Source organism: Lepeophtheirus salmonis, chromosome 5, assembly GCF_016086655.4.
Source record: "Lepeophtheirus salmonis chromosome 5, UVic_Lsal_1.4, whole genome shotgun sequence".
NCBI lineage: Eukaryota > Metazoa > Arthropoda > Copepoda > Siphonostomatoida > Caligidae > Lepeophtheirus > Lepeophtheirus salmonis.
In genome coordinates this window covers 2,707,336-2,724,750 of record NC_052135.2, presented here as the reverse complement: position 1 = coordinate 2,724,750, position 17,415 = coordinate 2,707,336, and the positions used below count along the sequence as shown (strand labels likewise).

Sequence of the window (17,415 nt, the reverse complement as noted above, 5' to 3'; positions counted from 1 at the left end):
ATCAAATCTCTTATACACGTTTAAAAACTTAAAACCTTTAGATCTTCGCCAGTCTCGACAGTCTCTAATGAGTGCTATGGATGGGCGGCAATCAAGAGCTAGTGGAATGTCTCGAAGCTCAAGAAAGTCCAGCCATAAAAGACATCGCTCTGGCAGTGTGTATCATAACAATCATTTACGCGATCCAAATGACTCACTTGGTGAAGAAGACTCTGATCATTGGGCTACCTCTACAGACAATAATTGGACCGACTATGACCAAGACATTTACATGCATGGGAATGCAACTACGAAATTTGGTGGAAATGTTCATATGATGAGAAGAGACGACGTCAATCTATAATTACGATGATTTTATTATACTAATCAAAAAATGTGCTATATTTGTATATATTTGCAATCATAGACATCCATATCTTAATATAGTTATATTTTGAATATAAGAAAGGGAGTTAAGTAAACTTTGGGCATATATATATATATATATTTTAAAAGATAAATAAATTTGTAAAAACCGGAATCCGTATAACATTGATTAATATTTTATTAACCATGGATTACATCAGAAAAGGATAGGAAACAAGAAAAAAAATATTTTTCTACGTGCTATACATTAGTCGTTATATATTTTATAACTTTTTTTAAATTGCTATAACTTAATATACTTACTCCCTTGAATGTACTATAAATGGATAAGTTGATATATTATTTTTGATAGCTGTCTCACCCTTAAAATTTAATAAACTTTAGATTTTTATTTTTGAAAATCCAAGACCCTTGTAAAGTCCTGGAAGGTAAAACATGTCATCCGGGTTATTTAAAAATGGAGAATATATAATGTTCACAAATTAGTCTAATTAAATCTCACGGAGAGAGGTTAATATATAAAGTTAGAGGCAATTAGACTTATCCCTCAAATACCAAGATAATGCTAATTAGGTATTACTTAAAACTCTTAAAAAAGGTGCTCTCTCTACAGCATAATAAATGTTTTATATATTTTAGTTTAATTATAAGCATAATAATAAACAAAAACAACTTTAATAAGAAAGATTATAGTACTGATCAAAGAAAAATATCGAAATTGAATGGTAAATATTTCTTATAGTATATCCAAATAAAAGATAAGTCTAATATTATTTGATAAATATTTTCCATTAATGTTGTTTTCCCAATCATTTAAACTTGATTTGTCTGTAATAAATCATTCTTGATTCCATTTCTCGAAAAGTTTGCAAAAAGTCCAGATTTTGAACAAATTTCTATCAGTTATTTAGAGCACGTAGCTATTTTTTTTATAACGACTAATGTATTCGCTTATTTTTCCTGTTCTACTCTTTATTAATGTATCCCATAGAGAAGAATAAAGCATGAATTACTAGAATAATCCATGGATAGATATGGGATAAGGATATAATTACTAAATGATGTAAAAGAGAGAAGAAAAACAGATTTTACAGACAGTTGTAACAGGTATGATTTTTTTTTATTACAACGAATTTAAATTTTAGATAAAATTTAAAAAAAAAAAACATTAAAAATCTTTAATAACTTGAAAATATAACTTATATCATATCAGCAGCTGATTATCTAGATATACGCTACAATCTGTATGGTGTATCCAATGAGCCATGGAATTAACCATGGATTTTTCAACTGTGTATAGAAATTTATGAATTAACTAATCATTTGATTTATCCATCATTAAAAATAACGGAAGTTCATAATGAAATGATAAATCTTATATTTCACGCAACCTTATTAAAGATTCATACCAATATTTTAATTTATAACTTAACTATTTGTAACCTTAGATAAAAAAAAGAGTAATATATTAGCTATACAATCAACTAATCTTAACATTACATAGTTTCGATAATAGCAATATAGATATTATGTAGTAAAATAGCACAATTTAATTAATTAAACATAACTATTTTCTATTAACTATACACCACTTTTCAAAGATAAGTTTTTTTGTCTTATCTCACTTTATACAACGTGAATCAGAAATATAATATAACACGTCTTATATGCTTGACTTATTTGATAAAAATTATATATAAAAATCACAAAATATTTTATCTTATTCGTCTCAAGGAACTGTGAATAAGTATTCGGTAGTTTACATTTTTCTTAAGTAGGTAAGTATTAACAGTAAATACTATTCTTATAAAACTCAGTATATAAGTATTACGCCTAAATTGATTGCATTTATTTGCATCATAAATAAGACTCACTTAACTGACCTTTAAGTGATTATAATTCAAAGGTTTTTTAGAGTTATTACACAACCAATTATGGGGTCCACCTCACTAGATGGCTCAGATGACCTATCAAATTATTTCTCCATCGCTTGGAATGAATTCCCATCACATCTTCTTTCAAGTCTCAAAGAATTAAGAGATGAGTTCACTGATATCTACCTTCTTTGTGACTCTGGAAAGAGGATATTCAAGGCTCACAAATTTGTATTAGCTGCTTCTTCTAGAATATTCAGGAATATTATACTTCAGTCCTCAAGTTTCTTACCAAATGGAAGTACCATCGTCATTTATTTAAAGGATATTACCGACAAGGAACTCGAAAATCTCTTGAATTTTATCTATAATGGAGAAGTTTTGGTATTTAATGATCAAATTCCTCTTTTTATGAGAATTGCTCAAGAGTATGAGATTAAAGGCTTGGTCGGTTCATCTCCTGCCAAACATCCAGGATCTCCTATTTTGACAAAGGGGTAATAAAAGCAACAACAAGAATGATGTATTTATGCTTTCAATTTTTGCATTTATTTACAGATCTAAGTCGAAAAAAAGTAAAAGAAGTAGGGATGTCAGTGCCAAAAAAGCCTCAAATGAAATATTAGTTTCCATGAAAAATGATCCTCAATTTAAAGAAGTAGATGATTCTTATTTGAAATGTGACAATAGGTTAAACATTGCAAAGAACGATCCTAAAATTTGCTCAATTCTAAGTAAAACAATTGTTGACGCAGATGAAGCCTCTTCAAAAAATGAAGTTCTATCACGTAATTACAAACTATTTTATCTCATTTTTAAATTGTCAAAATTTTAATTTCTAAGTTTACAAAACATTTTCATAGTACAATAAGTAAAAAGAAAAACTACTATATTGACTTTTAATACATGCATTATAGTCAAATTGAGTTATGTACCTCAATTTGTTCCAAAGTGATGTTCAATTATGCATTTTTACGTTTTTTGTTACGTAGAGCTTTGACTTTGACCTCTCAAAATTTAATGGCCTCTTACTGTGACCATATAATATATTATCTTCTTAATAAGCAAGGTGCTTAATTAATTTTTGGAAAAAAGATTAAATTGACGTAATAGTGTTCTCAAAAGATAGCATAGCAGCCCAAACATTTAACAATTTAACTATTTTTTTTGGGAAATAATTCTGATTCATTTTATGTACGGGTTTTCAGTTACGCCACTAGTTTCAGAAGTTATCTTCTACCATATCTGGACATTTTTAATTATTTTTAGTAATGATTTAAAGGACATAATGACTAAATTTGTGACTAAGATTTTACTTCCAACAATTCAACAACAAATAAAACGCCTCTAATGTTAAATTTTACCAGTATTTAGTTATAATTAATAACCTTCCTTGAATGCAATTAAAACTAAAATTATTTTTACGAATTTACAAAAGTACACATGAATTTGTAATAATAGGAATGAGAGTATACGAACATCGGAGGAAGAGTTTGAAACAGTGATGAAAATCCAGTGTATTTCTTAGCTGGCCCGCTTTTTTGTGATTGATAGTCTCCAAGGTTAAACCATCATGTAATCGGGCTTGCTAGAAATTTCAATCTAATGTATTGTACCGACTACTGGGCAAGACTGGCAGATTTTGACCAAACACGCAACCACTCATAGTCTATGACGTCACTATTACAATAATTTTAAATTTAATATATAGTACTGACTACTAAGAAAGAAAAACAGATTTTGACAAAACACGCAAGCATGTTAAGATTTGATTTTGAAACCTGAACTAGGGGGGGATTAATTTGTATTTATTTTCATACTAAGAATATAAGATTATAAATAGAATGGGCACTCGGTGGAGTTCAAGCCTCCAACTTTGGTTATTTTCTTATTTATTTTAATTATACTACTAACTTTTTTTTGTATTTAATTATTTTTTTATTATTCAAATTTTATGAAGTCAAATTCAAATCATCCTTCCCGGAAGCGGTTGTAGAAGCTATCGAAAAAGTTGGTGATCAATTTGTCTGTAAAATATGCTTTGATAAATCCAGTATCAATCGCTGTCACATTGCCAATCACATAGAAGCACAACACATAAGAGTTTGTACCATTCGAAAGTGTCCATATTGTGGAAAAGAACACAAAACTCGGCATTCACTCACTCAGCATGTTTCAAGAAATCACAAAGTAGAACATCGGGCTAAAAGATTTTCTTTTTGATATTATCTAAAAAATTATATCCATTTCCAGGGGGTCCGCAGGATCATATTATCCGGGGGGAGGGGAGCTCAGTTTTCGGAATTAAAAAAAATCAAAAATCCACTACTGTTCGAAAAAAATTAATTTTTATTTTTTCCAAAAAAATTCCAAAATTAAATTACAAATATTACATTTTTTCAAAAGAAAATTCTATTAATAAACTTCAAAAGTCCACTGCTGTTCAAAAAAAAAAAAATTTTTTTAAGTTAAACTTTTTTCAAAAAAGTCTTAAAATCCACAACTATTCACAAAAAATTAAATTTTTGGAAAGAAAAATCAAATTTCAAAGTTTTCGAAATTCCTTTTTCAAAAATCTTTAGCTATCACAAAAAAATAAAATTTCGAATCGTAAATTTTTGTTTTGCTGCATAATTTGCTCGAATGACCTTTTTTAAGAAAAAAATCCTTAAAAAAAATTGTTAGCGCTATTTTGCGTAAAATTTTGTCATCCTTACCATTAAAAACTCTAGTAAAAAAAGAAAAACCCCTTAATTGGGGGGGGGGGCTATAGCCCCTCCAGCCCACCCCCTGTGGACGCCCCTGGATAACCATGTATGATAGTATTCTAAAATATGTACAATGCTCAATAAATACACTAATTAAATAATAGACTAGGCTTGGTACTCAAAATAATTTTCATTATGGTTAATTATGCATTTTGGACGTTTTGTGTGACTTCACCTTTCAAAAATTTAATGGGTTCTTATTGTGGCCATTTGGCCTGTACTCCTGTTTACAAATAGACTAACGAACCAGGGGTTCCCAGGGTGGTGCTCTCGAGACACAAATGCGGGGTCGCGAAATTCATTCAAAAAAAAAAAATATATATAATTATTTATTTACTTGATAAAAATAAAAATGATATTTTTTATATACTATATTCATATAAGTGTATATTATAATAAAATCATGCTTTTGTACCCGAGCATTTAGTTGTTGTATTACAGTAGGCCTCAGCCTAAAGAAGGCACAGGAGACATAGCAGCAGTTTAGTGCAGCACATTCTTCCTGTAAAATCCTTCTTCAAAATAACAGTAACTAAATAAAATAGCTTACACATTTACTATCAGGTTTTTTCCCCCATTTTTTTCCTCTTGAAAAAAAAAATAGAAAAATCTTATTTCTATCTCATAACAGAGGTTTGCGGCAACAGTCACACGATAGCTGGCCGTAACTCTTTTGAAAACAGCTTAAAATTAATGGCAGTCACAATAAAAGGTTGGTTAATACTAAAGGACTCTAGGGAAAGAGTGGGCAGACTCTCAAGGCAAGGAAGGTAGGGTTTAGTAGTTCTCAATTCTGATTGGCTTAAAATTAGAAACTGCTACATGTTCCTCCAGTTAGGCACGCTGCCAGTGTGGGGGGGATGAAGGAGTAAGTCTCCCTATAGTGAAAAGAGAAGAATAAGGGAGACTCCGTTAGGAACATATTCTTCTCTGTGTTTTAGATTGAATTGTTTATTTTTCCCTTTAGTTCTTTAACCTATTTGAGCAAAAAATGAGCACCCCTCAAATGAATCAAAGCTAATTTATTAGTTCACTTGATAAATTCCTAAAAACTAGGATTTCTTTGAATAGTTCCAAATTCGTTCCAAACTATCAGCTGAATAATTTTATTTCACTAAGCTTTTGTAAGAAAGTATACTTCAACCACCAATTCAGTCTAACATATCGCTTGTAACCCCAATTAATTTTGTCTACTTATAAATTAAAGTAATATGTTAATTTGTAGTGTCTTTTTTTTACATACCAAAAATTCTTACAATTTATAGCCCAAATTATAAAATTACTATGTAGTTGAAATATGCACAGGCCGAAAAAAGTCACCATTCCATATTCCTTTCAATGTTCAATATTTATATATCCCAAGGTTAATAGAAATACTATTTCTATTAACCTTGATATATACTAGAAAACAAAAAGACTCGTGGCCCAGTCAATGTCGGTTTTAGAGGATTCATTTTTTAAAATTTAAGAATAATATACAATTGTGTATAATACTATCTTTTTATTAAAAAAAATGGCGATTTTACCTTTCTTTATTTCTAAACTAACGTTTGTTTTAAGTCAATTTTTGATAATCGACTTCACCCATAAAAAATCGGAAATTACATAAAATTATATAAGAAATCCACGGATGTTCCGGACATTATGTAAAAAGAGATTATTTCTGGACAAAAAAAGGACGATTGATCACCCTACTTATACCCAGATTATTGATTAGGGGTCATTCTTGTGATAAAATTACAAATCTTTTTTAATTAAAATATCATAATATCGTCAATGATAACAGATTGATGATTACATAGTAACACCCCTCTTTGTCCGATATAAACGAGTGTATTGATAATAAATTATTATTATCAATATCAACTTTACATAAATACGCGCTGGTTATATTATTATTTATTAATAATAATATAACAACCTGTATGTATTTAGATTAAGTTCCAGTAGCAACGTCCTTGTTCTTATCGTTCACTCAGTAGGTTGCGTGACTAAAAAATATAAGAAGTCGAGCCGATATTATTTTATATAATATATATTCTTTCTTATTATTAACGTCATTCTTTTCTTCCTTGAAAACGAGGGTAAGTTATTTATTAGCTAAGGAACCGTTGATCCTTCGCTCCCCTTGTTGGCAATTGTGATGTCATTTTTGCAAATTGATTGACGTGAAATGTCTAACTTGGGGCTTCAAGATATCCTTCATTTAGCTCAAAGGGCTGTGAAATATGATGAGGCTGGAAACCATGAACCTGCGATTTACTATTATCGAGAAGTAGCTCAACTACTTCAACAAAGTTTCCCTGACACTTTTGAATATACACAAAAGGTAATTGAATACATCTTTAGTTCCTCATTATATATATTAATTAATTGTTGAAGGCCGAAAAGTACAAAGAAAGAGCCAAGACCTTGGAAAAATCTGCTGGGAAAACGTTGGATGAGAAGTCAAAGAATGTCTCCGAAGATGCAGATTTCTTGAAAGCAGTCTTTCTCGTAGAGGAAGGCTTATCCGAAGATGAAGCCGGTAATTCTAAAGAGGCTATTGAACTCTATGGCTCTGCGGTTGAACTTTGTCTTAAGGCCCGATCAACGGTAAAGGATGCTGGTTTGAAGGATAAGCTTTCTCAATTAGCCTCCGAAGCTCTAACAAGAGCTGAAAAGATAAAAAACACGGGCAAAAAGGTCCATAAGCCAGCTATGCCTCCTTTGGGTCTTTTGAAACTGGATGATGAAGAAGCGAATGAGAAAAAGAGCCGAGGACATGGCTATTCAGAAGAAGAGAAACGAGTGTTGGCCAAGACATCTCTCATTAATGGTAGAGAGTATGTACCTTTTATGAGTGTGGATTTTAAAGAAAGATTTGGGTTTCCAATGCCTTTTAACGATAAGCATGGAAAATTAAGTTTATCCATCAAACAAAAGATGAAGTTAAAATCTTGGTCTAGGCCGGAAGAATTTATGAAAGAACCCAAAATATTTGAAGTTGTTGATTGTTATAGTGTTAAACAAACTGTTGTGTCCGATTGTTCATTTTTAGCCTCCATTGCCGTTGCCGCACAGTATGAAAAAAAATTTAAAAAGAGACTCATTTCTTCGATTATTTTCCCTAAAAATAAAAATGGAGATCCTGTTTATAATCCTTGTGGAAAATATATGGTGAAACTCCGCGTCAATGGCGTTTCAAGAAAAGTTGTCATAGATGATTTTTTACCTCTTGGAGATAATAATGAACTAATATGCTCATATTCGTCTAATCGTAATGAATTATGGGTGTCATTACTTGAAAAGGCTTATATGAAGGTTATGGGTGGCTATGATTTTCCTGGATCAAATAGTAATATAGATTTGTACGCTCTCACAGGCTGGATACCTGAACGTTTAGGAATAAAAAAGAATGATCCTAATTTTGAAAAAGACAAGGCATTTAAAAAGATACATGACCGTTTTCATAAAGGTGATGTACTAGTGACGTTTGCTACTGGTGATATTGGAGATTTTGCTGCAGATAGAGCGGGCTTAGTTCAAAAACATGCCTATGCCATGTTGGATGTCAGAGAAGTCAATGGTGTCAAGTTATTTCTTGTAAAAAATCCTTGGGCCCATCTTCGTTGGCGCGGTAATTATTCAGAAATTGATAATCGTAACTGGACTCGAGAATTGAAGGCTGCGCTTAATTATAACCCGGAGTCAGCTGCTAATTTTGATAATGGAGTTTTTTGGATAGATTTTGACTCCGTCCTAGAATTTTTTGAAGTGATATATATGAACTGGAACCCTAATTTATTCAAGTTTAGTTATTCGATTCATCAGAGTTGGGATGCTGGAGTTGGACCCGTTAAAGACATGTTTTATTTTTCCAATAACCCACAATATCTACTTGAGCTAACAGCTCCTGGCCCTGGTGCTTTATGGATCCTTCTTTCAAGACACATTACTGATATTGAAGATTTTAAAAATAATAAGGAATATATTGCCTTAATGGTTTACAAAAATAAGGGAAAGCGTATTTACTACCCTGTCGATCCACCGCCATTTTTAGATGCTGTTAAAATCAATACTCCATTATATCTTGTGCAAACAGTTATCAAGGATGATACAGATCGAAAATTTACTTTAGTTGTTTCACAATTTGAAAAATCAACAACCATTAACTATTCCCTCAGGGTTTTCAGTACCCTTCCGTTTACATTGAGAAAATTGGAACAAGCTTATAAGTATAAAAAAGAAATAACTAATGGACAATGGAAAGGGAGTACTGCAGGTGGATCTTCAACTTTTGGAGATGAATACAAAGGCAATCCCAGATATCAGCTCAAAATTGATACTGATAGTGAAGTTCTTGTGGAATTGAAGGGTCCTAGACAATTTTTTATTGGATTCGATATAATGTCCGTAGTAGTTGCCAACACGTCTTCACCCAAATTTTTTAACTTAAAACAGTCTGGACCTTTTAGACCTGCATTTGCAGTTTTAGCTCTGGATTTACTCGCAGGAACTTATGATATCATACCCTGTACCTTCAAACCAAAACAAGAGTCGCCATTTTTTCTTACTGTTCAATGTACTAGTCCTTTTAAATTGGGAAGATTATCCTAAAATATAGCAATGAGTTATAGTATTTACTTTTTAAGATTGTATTACTTATATATATATATATTTTCTGTCTTTACTAGCAAATGACATTTTATGCTATTCCTCCGAATGGGTTTATGCATATGGAGAAGATGATAAGTTTGGGAAGGAAGCGTCTTCAATTTTTTGAAGTCATGCAGGATTTAGTAAATGAATCAAAACCGTTCGAAAATGAGGAGAAAGACAGTTTCTTTTCCAATGTTGATATTGAAAAGCTTCATGATCGATTGTCGGAGTTACATTACTTGTCAGAAAGTGTCATGGAAGAGACTCCTCATGATAAAACAGCATTTTGTCTCTTGCAATTGGTTGTTGCATATAGTGATAATTTTGAACTCTCAGAATTTATTATTCGTGGGGAGCAAAATCTCTTCAAGTATAGACTTCAAATAAGTGAGGGACATATTACTCAAGAAGTGCTTCTTACACTCATACAAGACTTGGATTTATTGTATGAAAATGATAAAAGTATGCTAACAATCACTAGTGTATTGAAGGGCATTTGTCAGCCCTATACCAGTATTCCCATTCCTTTTCAGTATCTTACTAAGCTTGTGGCTCGACGAGAGATCGAAGTAAGGGATGGTAATGCCTTAATTACAAAGGATGTTGAAAAAGAATTTTTATTGTCTGTTTTTCAGTTTCTGTACCAAAGAGGTATTAAAAATCTTCGTAACTCAAATAACGATGAATTTCGTTTGCCCTATATGATGAATAATCTAATCCGCTTTTTTTTACAAGAAATTTGTCCAAAACTTTATCGACATAATTTGGCATCTTCTGATAACATACAGACACTATCCGTTCATTTTCCTCTATGCTTTCATCAACTGTACCTTATATTAATGAATGAGAATAGACTTAGACACGACTCCAGAATTGCCTTTACATTGTTTTTGAAGGAAATAGGGGTTTCCTTGAATGGTTCAATTAGTTTCTGGTCTATGAATTACTCAAAAGAAAGTAAGTCCAGTGGATGTAACCATTCCTGGCAGAAGGATCAGCGAAAACTTCTGTACAGTATCAGACACTCTTATGGTTTGGAAGGGAATAAAATAAACTATTCAGCTCATAGTTGTTCAAGCATTCAAAAAAATTCGTATAAAGGACCAAATGAGCAATTAATTTGCCCATTTACCAATCAGGGGAACGGTTTCGCTCATCCAGATATAGAAGATTTAGTGCAATCGAGACAGCCCTCTAAAGCTTGCGAAAGATATTTTGCTCATTTAAAGCAGTCACATGTTCAAACAACACTCTTAAAACCCTCAGATTATTTCTTCAGCTCATTTAATATTGAAAAGGAATCGTGAATACTCTTCTGGTTTACATATTACTTAGTCATGATTGCGAATTTTATCGATATGAATTAAGGTTCTACAATTTATAGTTAATTTAAAAAAAAAAATTATATTATTGTAGGGATTCATTCTGAAGTAGGTAGCTAAAATAATTTTTATACGTATGTCTAAAAATGTTAAAATATATGGTTACTAATATTTGGGAAATGATAGATAATTGTCATTTTTAAGGGATGGGTTGACTTTTATATATTTAGCAGTATTATAATATAATACATTATAAGGAACACCGTGCATGCTTGAAATACTAGTTAGATCTGGGCATATAAAATACTTTATATAGAGCGTTTTCACTGACATTATAATTAAAGAAGATGCCAATTTGGGAGGTGAAATTGATATTTAAAAAAACTAAAATGGACGAATTTCCAATAAATCTTGATCAAATGGCGTTAGAAATATTGTATTGAATATAATTTTATGCAAATGTAGAATTGTGATATTTGAATGGACAAATTTTCCAATAAACCTTGATGAGACATCAAATGGCTCTAAGAATAAAAAGAAATTAAATAGAAGCACCGAATTCTACTAGATGCCGATGATAAACACTGATATAGTTAAATTAAATCAAAGTAATATCCACTAAAAATTCCTATGAAATGTTTAAATTTGTACAAATATATATATATTTTTTTTTTGATCGATTAGATACAAGAAAATCAGGATAATTATAGAAAATTATATTATTATTTCCATTACAATATTTAATTTGTATCTTCAGTATGGAATAACGTAGTAATCAAATATTTTTAACATATTTTAGGGTCCGATATATAATAAAACTAGGTAATAGATTTTTGATAGATAATAAAGTTTAAATCCTTTTATTTGTTAGTCTCATTTTGACATGAAATATTTAATTATTTTCCTTACTATTAATCAAAAAAGGGGTTTTATTGTTATAAACCATGGTTTTTAGGCCCCCAAAATGGCCTAGATTAAAAATGCTGACGTCACAAGAAAACGTTCTTTCGTAATTCATAAGGAACAACATGAATATTTGAAAGACTAGCTAGGGTTTTGGGCATATAAAACAACTCTTTAATAGGATCAGGCTATGAATCATTCCATAAAATAGCTAGAGCAGGATCCTATTATATTTGGGAGGTTGGGTTGCTAAAAAATGACGGCGGGAATATTTTATTATGACAAGAAACTAAGATGATGTAAACAGAATAACAGAGCCAATGAAAAAGAAATAAAGCTCGAATGATTATTATTTTTGACAGGAATTTGCGTATAGTAGTAGAAGTGAAATACTCGTACCTCTCATTGGGTCAAGTAAATAGGATATTTAAATTTTTAACCACTAGTTTTACTCATTTTTAAAACAATAAGTAATAACTATTCATTAATAATATACATACTAGTATACTTTGTAATTATCAATTTGATATTATACCTAGTCCGACTAGTATAGTATGGTTGTTGCGATGGAGTACGACGACAGACATCGAATCTTTCTTCAAGGAATCATGAATTTGGGGATAGTGTCCGGATCTACCGCTCGGAAGCTTTTGCAAAAAGCTTGTAATATCAGTGGGCGTAAGTGTTTATAATTTAGTTTAATTAACTGACTTGGATAACTTTTATTTGATTGTGATGTTGCAGATACAGTCCCAACAGACACCGGAGAAATCAACAAAACTTTGCGAGCCTTGACTGATGGAATTAATAGGGAAATTCGGCCCTTGAATCTATCTATTGTCAAAGTATGATTCAAATATGTATCTCCTATTAATAAGCCGGGCATTTAATCATTTACTCCTAATTACAGGCCATAGACGAAAACAAGATAAAAAAAGAAACTTATTTCGTTCTAATCAATCAATTGGATCGCTCTCAAGAATTCACGGAATTAACAAAGAGGTTTTCGAATTTGTCTATCCTTCATATATACTTGTACGTGATCATTCATTACAGCAGCTTTTATCAGGTCCATGGTCGAATTTGCTCCACATGAACTTGAGCTTCTTAAGATATTGATTGGAGAGATGATGAAAGGCCCTGAACTAGAAGAGGAAAGTGATAGTGATGAGGAAACGGAGAGTAATGATGGACCTTTTACAAGGGGTGAAATTGAAAGAACAAGAGCTTTGAACTTGGGTGGTAAAGTCAAATCCAAGAATTTAAAACCACTAGAAGTTGAAGAAATACTTGATAAATTTATTGAAAAGAGTAAGGTTGCTTTGATTCCTTCACAAGAATTTGAGTATAATATGTATTTTTTTAGATTGGCTAAGATCGTTGGAGAATGATGTTATTTGCTTTACGCCCAGGTTTATTGCTGAAATGGAAACATATCTTCGTTTTGTTTATCCAAATGATGTTTTGACTTGCAGTTTATGCAATAAGTTGGTTATCAAGGTGAGCAAATCATGTCAACATTTTTAAACCTTTGATAGAACACATAAAGTTGCATATTTGAGTCTATATATTTAAAACTCAAATCCCTAGTCCTGATACATATATATAATAGACGTAATTATTAAATTCGAGTTGACCTTGTTATGCAACTACATATGTTATATTTCAAATTTCCTAATTGACATATGTCAAAATTGAATAATATGAGTAAATGGATGCATCTTCGTTAATATTGTATAAGCTTTAGACATAATCCTTGTTTTTGGTTGTTTTATTTCGCCACTTTTTAACTATTACACAAGAACACTTCTTCTTGGAAGTTGAGATTATCAAGGATTTCATCTTTATCTTAGAGCTGAATGACTAAAAATAAACTCTTTTACTTATACATTTAATAATAATAGATAACGTACTTCCACGGAATATAATAATTGTGATATTTAAAATCAATATTACTTAATAAGAAAAGATAGATACCTGATTCAATATTACATATTTGAGAAGATCATGAGTAAATAAACCTCCTTGATTCTTCATAACTAGTCTATCTTATATTACAGATATTGAGTCTCAAATCTTTTTGTACAATTAACGTTTTGTTAATTTGCTAATAAATATGTCATTGGTATCGTCTAGATTGCTGTACCGTGAGTCATGTATTTTTCATATCAATAAAATTCTCAGTATAATTTAGCAATATTTTTTACATATTACCTTTGTCTCAGAGCAAAGACTTAGATATATCATATAACTATAATTAATGTGCATTCAATATTATAATTTACAATTGCATTTTTGAGTAATTTTATATGTTTTCTATAGAAATCATCTGTTGAGTCCTATTTTATATTAATATTTCTCATTGGATCAACTTAAAAGATTGTGAATATCCTTTGTAGGTCCGAATTATGTTTCAATATTTGGCTATAGTTCTAGGACATTTATTGTTAAATAATAATTGATTTTCTTATAAATATTTTTGTAGAAACATGATGGAATCATGAATTTTTACTACTAATCTATGAATTTGATTTCAGGCCCTCTCTTGTACATGTAGCAAGCATTTTCATCTATACTGTCTTGGGAATGCGGCACCAAAGGGTCAAAATCTGGGAGAATTAACTGAAATATCATGTCCAAAATGTAAACATCCAATTCCCTTGACTCACTCTCTTCCAACACAGAGTCAACGACGAAAAAGAAGTAACTCCGATGAATAGAAACATTTCGGCTCCCTGATGTTATTAATATACATTCATTTATCAATAATTATAATTTATTGAAAGGTTTTTGGTGTTTTTTTACGTTCTTTATTATTGAAAGAGAGGGGTATACATAGGTATATAAGTTCAAAAGAGGAGAAGCAGGATAAGTAATGTAGTATATTCACAATAGAGCGGAAAGATGATACATCTATTAAGCATTATTTTTTATCAATTGTTATATGATATTGATATTATTATTTTTTTTTTTTGTTAAAGAATAACTTTAAGCATTAGAGAAATGATTAAATAATAATAATAAACTTATCTTAGGTTAAGATTTTTTTTATTATTACTCTACATAGTATACATATATTTTAGGGTGAAATCAAATATTATGTATAACTTTGTTTAGACTTCATTCCTGTTGAATAAGAAGAATTAATCATACTGCAATATCTCACGCCGGCTTCTAATCCTTTTACAAAGAATATGCATATTTAATTAAAATATTAATAATTGAAATAAAGATACACTTTTTAATTTTCAAATTGCATTTTTTCATCAATGACTTTGAGAAAAAGAAAGAAAAGAAGAATCTCTTCAAATACTTTTTCAATATTTCTCTGTCACATGTCTGCTATTAAAGATTTTTTCCTATTAAACATTCTTACATACAATTTCTTATCTTATTGTATTAGGGTATATGTGTTATGTTTATCGGAAGTAACATATGCTTTTTACTCTTTTTATTACCTATCATGTAAATTATATCATTAGTTTTTCTGAAGGACTTAATCACAATATATATCGTTATGTATATGCGGATGACATGAATTGAATGATAATAATGAAACTAAACTCCCGAACAATCTACTTATTAAGCATCTAATTATAATCTTGTGTGATCATGAACGTTTTCACTGACGTTCTAAATTAAATAATTATAGAAGGAAACGTCATCTTAGGAGCTCAAAGTTGATATTTTTACAGTACATAAAATCGACAAATGTCTAACAAACTTAGGTAAAACTTCATCAAATAGCTTTTAAGAATACAAAAATATTAAAACCTGGATTGAATGCTACTTAATGCCTTTGATAAACCCTGATATTTGAATTTAATCAAAGTACCTATGAAACGGGTTCATATTTTTGATCGATTAGGGACGATAAAAGCGGCATAAATAGAGAAAAATATCTACTTCTTTCCATTGTAATAGTTAATTTCAACCTACAATATGGAACAAGAATGTGTAACGATGCAACAGAATATTTTTAATACATTTTAGGCTCTGATATATAATAAAACGAGGAAATAGATGGTTTCATTTTTCATAGACAGTAAGGTTTAAGTTCCTTTATCTGTTGATCCTATTTTAAAAGTCAGTAGTTCACCATTTTTCTTAATACTAATGAAAAAGGCTTCCACTGTTATAAAACTGGTTTGTTTATAAAATTCTGCCTTGGAAATTGCGCCGTTCACGCTTAGCGTTCAGTTTTGATTTCCTCAACGGGGGAAAAAATGAACGATTAACGTAAAACATTTTTTAACAAAGCTCCTTTTTTATTGTTCTCTAAAGAGCGATCTTTCACCTAAGCTCAAACCAAATGGCAAAACGAAGACCACATAATTGTAAACATCACAAGAAAAAACGATGAAGGGATTTCTGCATTAAAGAGCTCAAAAGGGACATCTTACAAGTAAGAAAAGGTGTTTTTAGCCAACTATATTTGAATAAAATTTGATCACGAGCTGGTTCTGTCGTCCCGTTAAAAAAGAATGAAGGAGTGTAAAAAAAAAGATAGAAATTAAAGAACGAACCCCTAAAGAATAATTGTTTGGAAAAGAACGGTTTCAATTCAAAGAAAATCACACTATTTACTTTCTTTGAATTTTAATAATTATATCTTAGTTCTGAGGAATTCAATAATATGTTTAATCAAGTGTCGAATAATAGTGCTTCTTGAGATTGTTGGCCTTCCAATACTTAACCCTTTGTTACTTAGCTCACGGGGCGTGTATCAAGCCTATAGACTGAAAAATCCTTGTTATATTATCTTGTGTGAATTTTATTCTTACTCCATCTTCAGTTCAATAATCTATCATTCATCCATTTTCTTTTCTGGAATGATACTTCATTAGTTTCTCAGATATTAATAAATTCTGGAATTAGTTATTGAGGTTTAAAAGAATGTTTTTATGTGTTCTAATTACTTAAATAGCCCATATCTAAGCACAATGATAAATATGAAAAGGGAAGGAAAGAGGATTTGGTGAATTCAATTAATACTAATCCTAATTCTTGCTTAGTTTAATTGATGAATATCATAGAGACAAACTCTATGATGAATCTATACCAATCTGTAGTCCAATTCAAAATAAAAAAAGTTGAATTTCAAATAAAATAGTCCAGTTCAAGATGGAATAGTCCATTTCAATTTGAATATTCAATTCAATATTGGTTATTCCATGTAAAAATTTGCACTTATTTTATCTTTTTAATCCGATTTGAATAAAATTTTCAATGTCAAAGAAACTATTATTTGGAAACTCAAAAAACAAATATCAGATCTGTAACTCAATCTAGCTCTAAGTTCTGAGATCCTTTCAATAATTTATTTGCAAGGTTGTACCCTTATCAGTCTAGTGTTTCAAGGGGTTACGGTTCTGTAAACTTAATATTAATTATTTATATGTTTTAGAACATTTATAAAACAATGGTTATAATAAACCATTTATTTTTGTTGCTAAATAGATTACAATATGCAGAATGTATATTACGCGTGAATTGGTCTAAAATCAGCCCCCATTTATTAACTTTACGTTAAATTCACGT

General features: G+C 30.4%; 5 protein-coding genes across 8 annotated transcripts in view; all 5 read left to right on the top strand.

Annotated features, from left to right (window-relative positions):
* haf (leucine-rich repeat and fibronectin type-III domain-containing protein hattifattener) overlaps nt 1-2,032 on the top strand; it is a 39,875-nt gene extending 37,843 nt beyond the window's left edge. The window contains exon 8 of the mRNA XM_040712350.2: nt 42-2,032. Within this exon, the coding sequence (XP_040568284.1) occupies nt 42-343 (302 nt within the window). The 3' untranslated portion in view covers nt 344-2,032. The remainder of the gene's footprint in view (nt 1-41) is intronic.
* LOC121117843 (uncharacterized) lies at nt 2,008-5,111 on the top strand. 2 transcript variants are annotated; one of them, XM_040712355.2, is made up of 4 exons: nt 2,008-2,144; nt 2,282-2,737; nt 2,799-3,028; nt 4,201-5,111. In XM_040712355.2, exons 2-4 carry the CDS (start codon nt 2,301-2,303, stop codon nt 4,461-4,463), a joined length of 930 nt encoding a protein of 309 aa, XP_040568289.1. In that variant the 5' UTR covers nt 2,008-2,144; nt 2,282-2,300; the 3' UTR covers nt 4,464-5,111. The 2 variants fall into 2 exon arrangements, with proteins under 2 accessions (XP_040568289.1, XP_040568288.1); XM_040712354.2 differs by having other exon boundaries at nt 2,273-2,737.
* Nucleotides 5,112-6,866: 1,755 nt separating this feature from the next.
* Nucleotides 6,867-9,688, top strand: LOC121117841 (calpain-7). Its single transcript, XM_071888066.1, has 2 exons — nt 6,867-7,337; nt 7,391-9,688. Exons 1-2 carry the CDS (start codon nt 7,182-7,184, stop codon nt 9,605-9,607), a joined length of 2,373 nt encoding a protein of 790 aa, XP_071744167.1. The 5' UTR covers nt 6,867-7,181; the 3' UTR covers nt 9,608-9,688.
* On the top strand, nt 9,688-11,151 carry LOC121119006 (uncharacterized). Its single transcript, XM_040713616.2, has one exon. The coding sequence runs from the start codon at nt 9,688-9,690 to the stop codon at nt 10,954-10,956; it is 1,269 nt and encodes a 422-aa protein (XP_040569550.1). The 3' UTR covers nt 10,957-11,151.
* Nucleotides 11,152-12,222: 1,071 nt separating this feature from the next.
* Nse1 (Non-SMC element 1) lies at nt 12,223-15,119 on the top strand. Of its 3 annotated transcripts, none has more exons than XM_040712356.2 (7): nt 12,223-12,344; nt 12,414-12,552; nt 12,619-12,719; nt 12,785-12,876; nt 12,944-13,185; nt 13,241-13,374; nt 14,412-15,119. In XM_040712356.2, exons 2-7 carry the CDS (start codon nt 12,429-12,431, stop codon nt 14,592-14,594), a joined length of 876 nt encoding a protein of 291 aa, XP_040568290.1. In that variant the 5' UTR covers nt 12,223-12,344; nt 12,414-12,428; the 3' UTR covers nt 14,595-15,119. The 3 variants fall into 3 exon arrangements, with proteins under 3 accessions (XP_040568290.1, XP_040568291.1, XP_071744168.1); XM_040712357.2 differs by having other exon boundaries at nt 12,269-12,288; XM_071888067.1 differs by lacking the exon at nt 12,223-12,344 and having other exon boundaries at nt 12,351-12,552.
* The last annotated feature ends 2,296 nt before the right edge of the window (nt 15,120-17,415 follow it).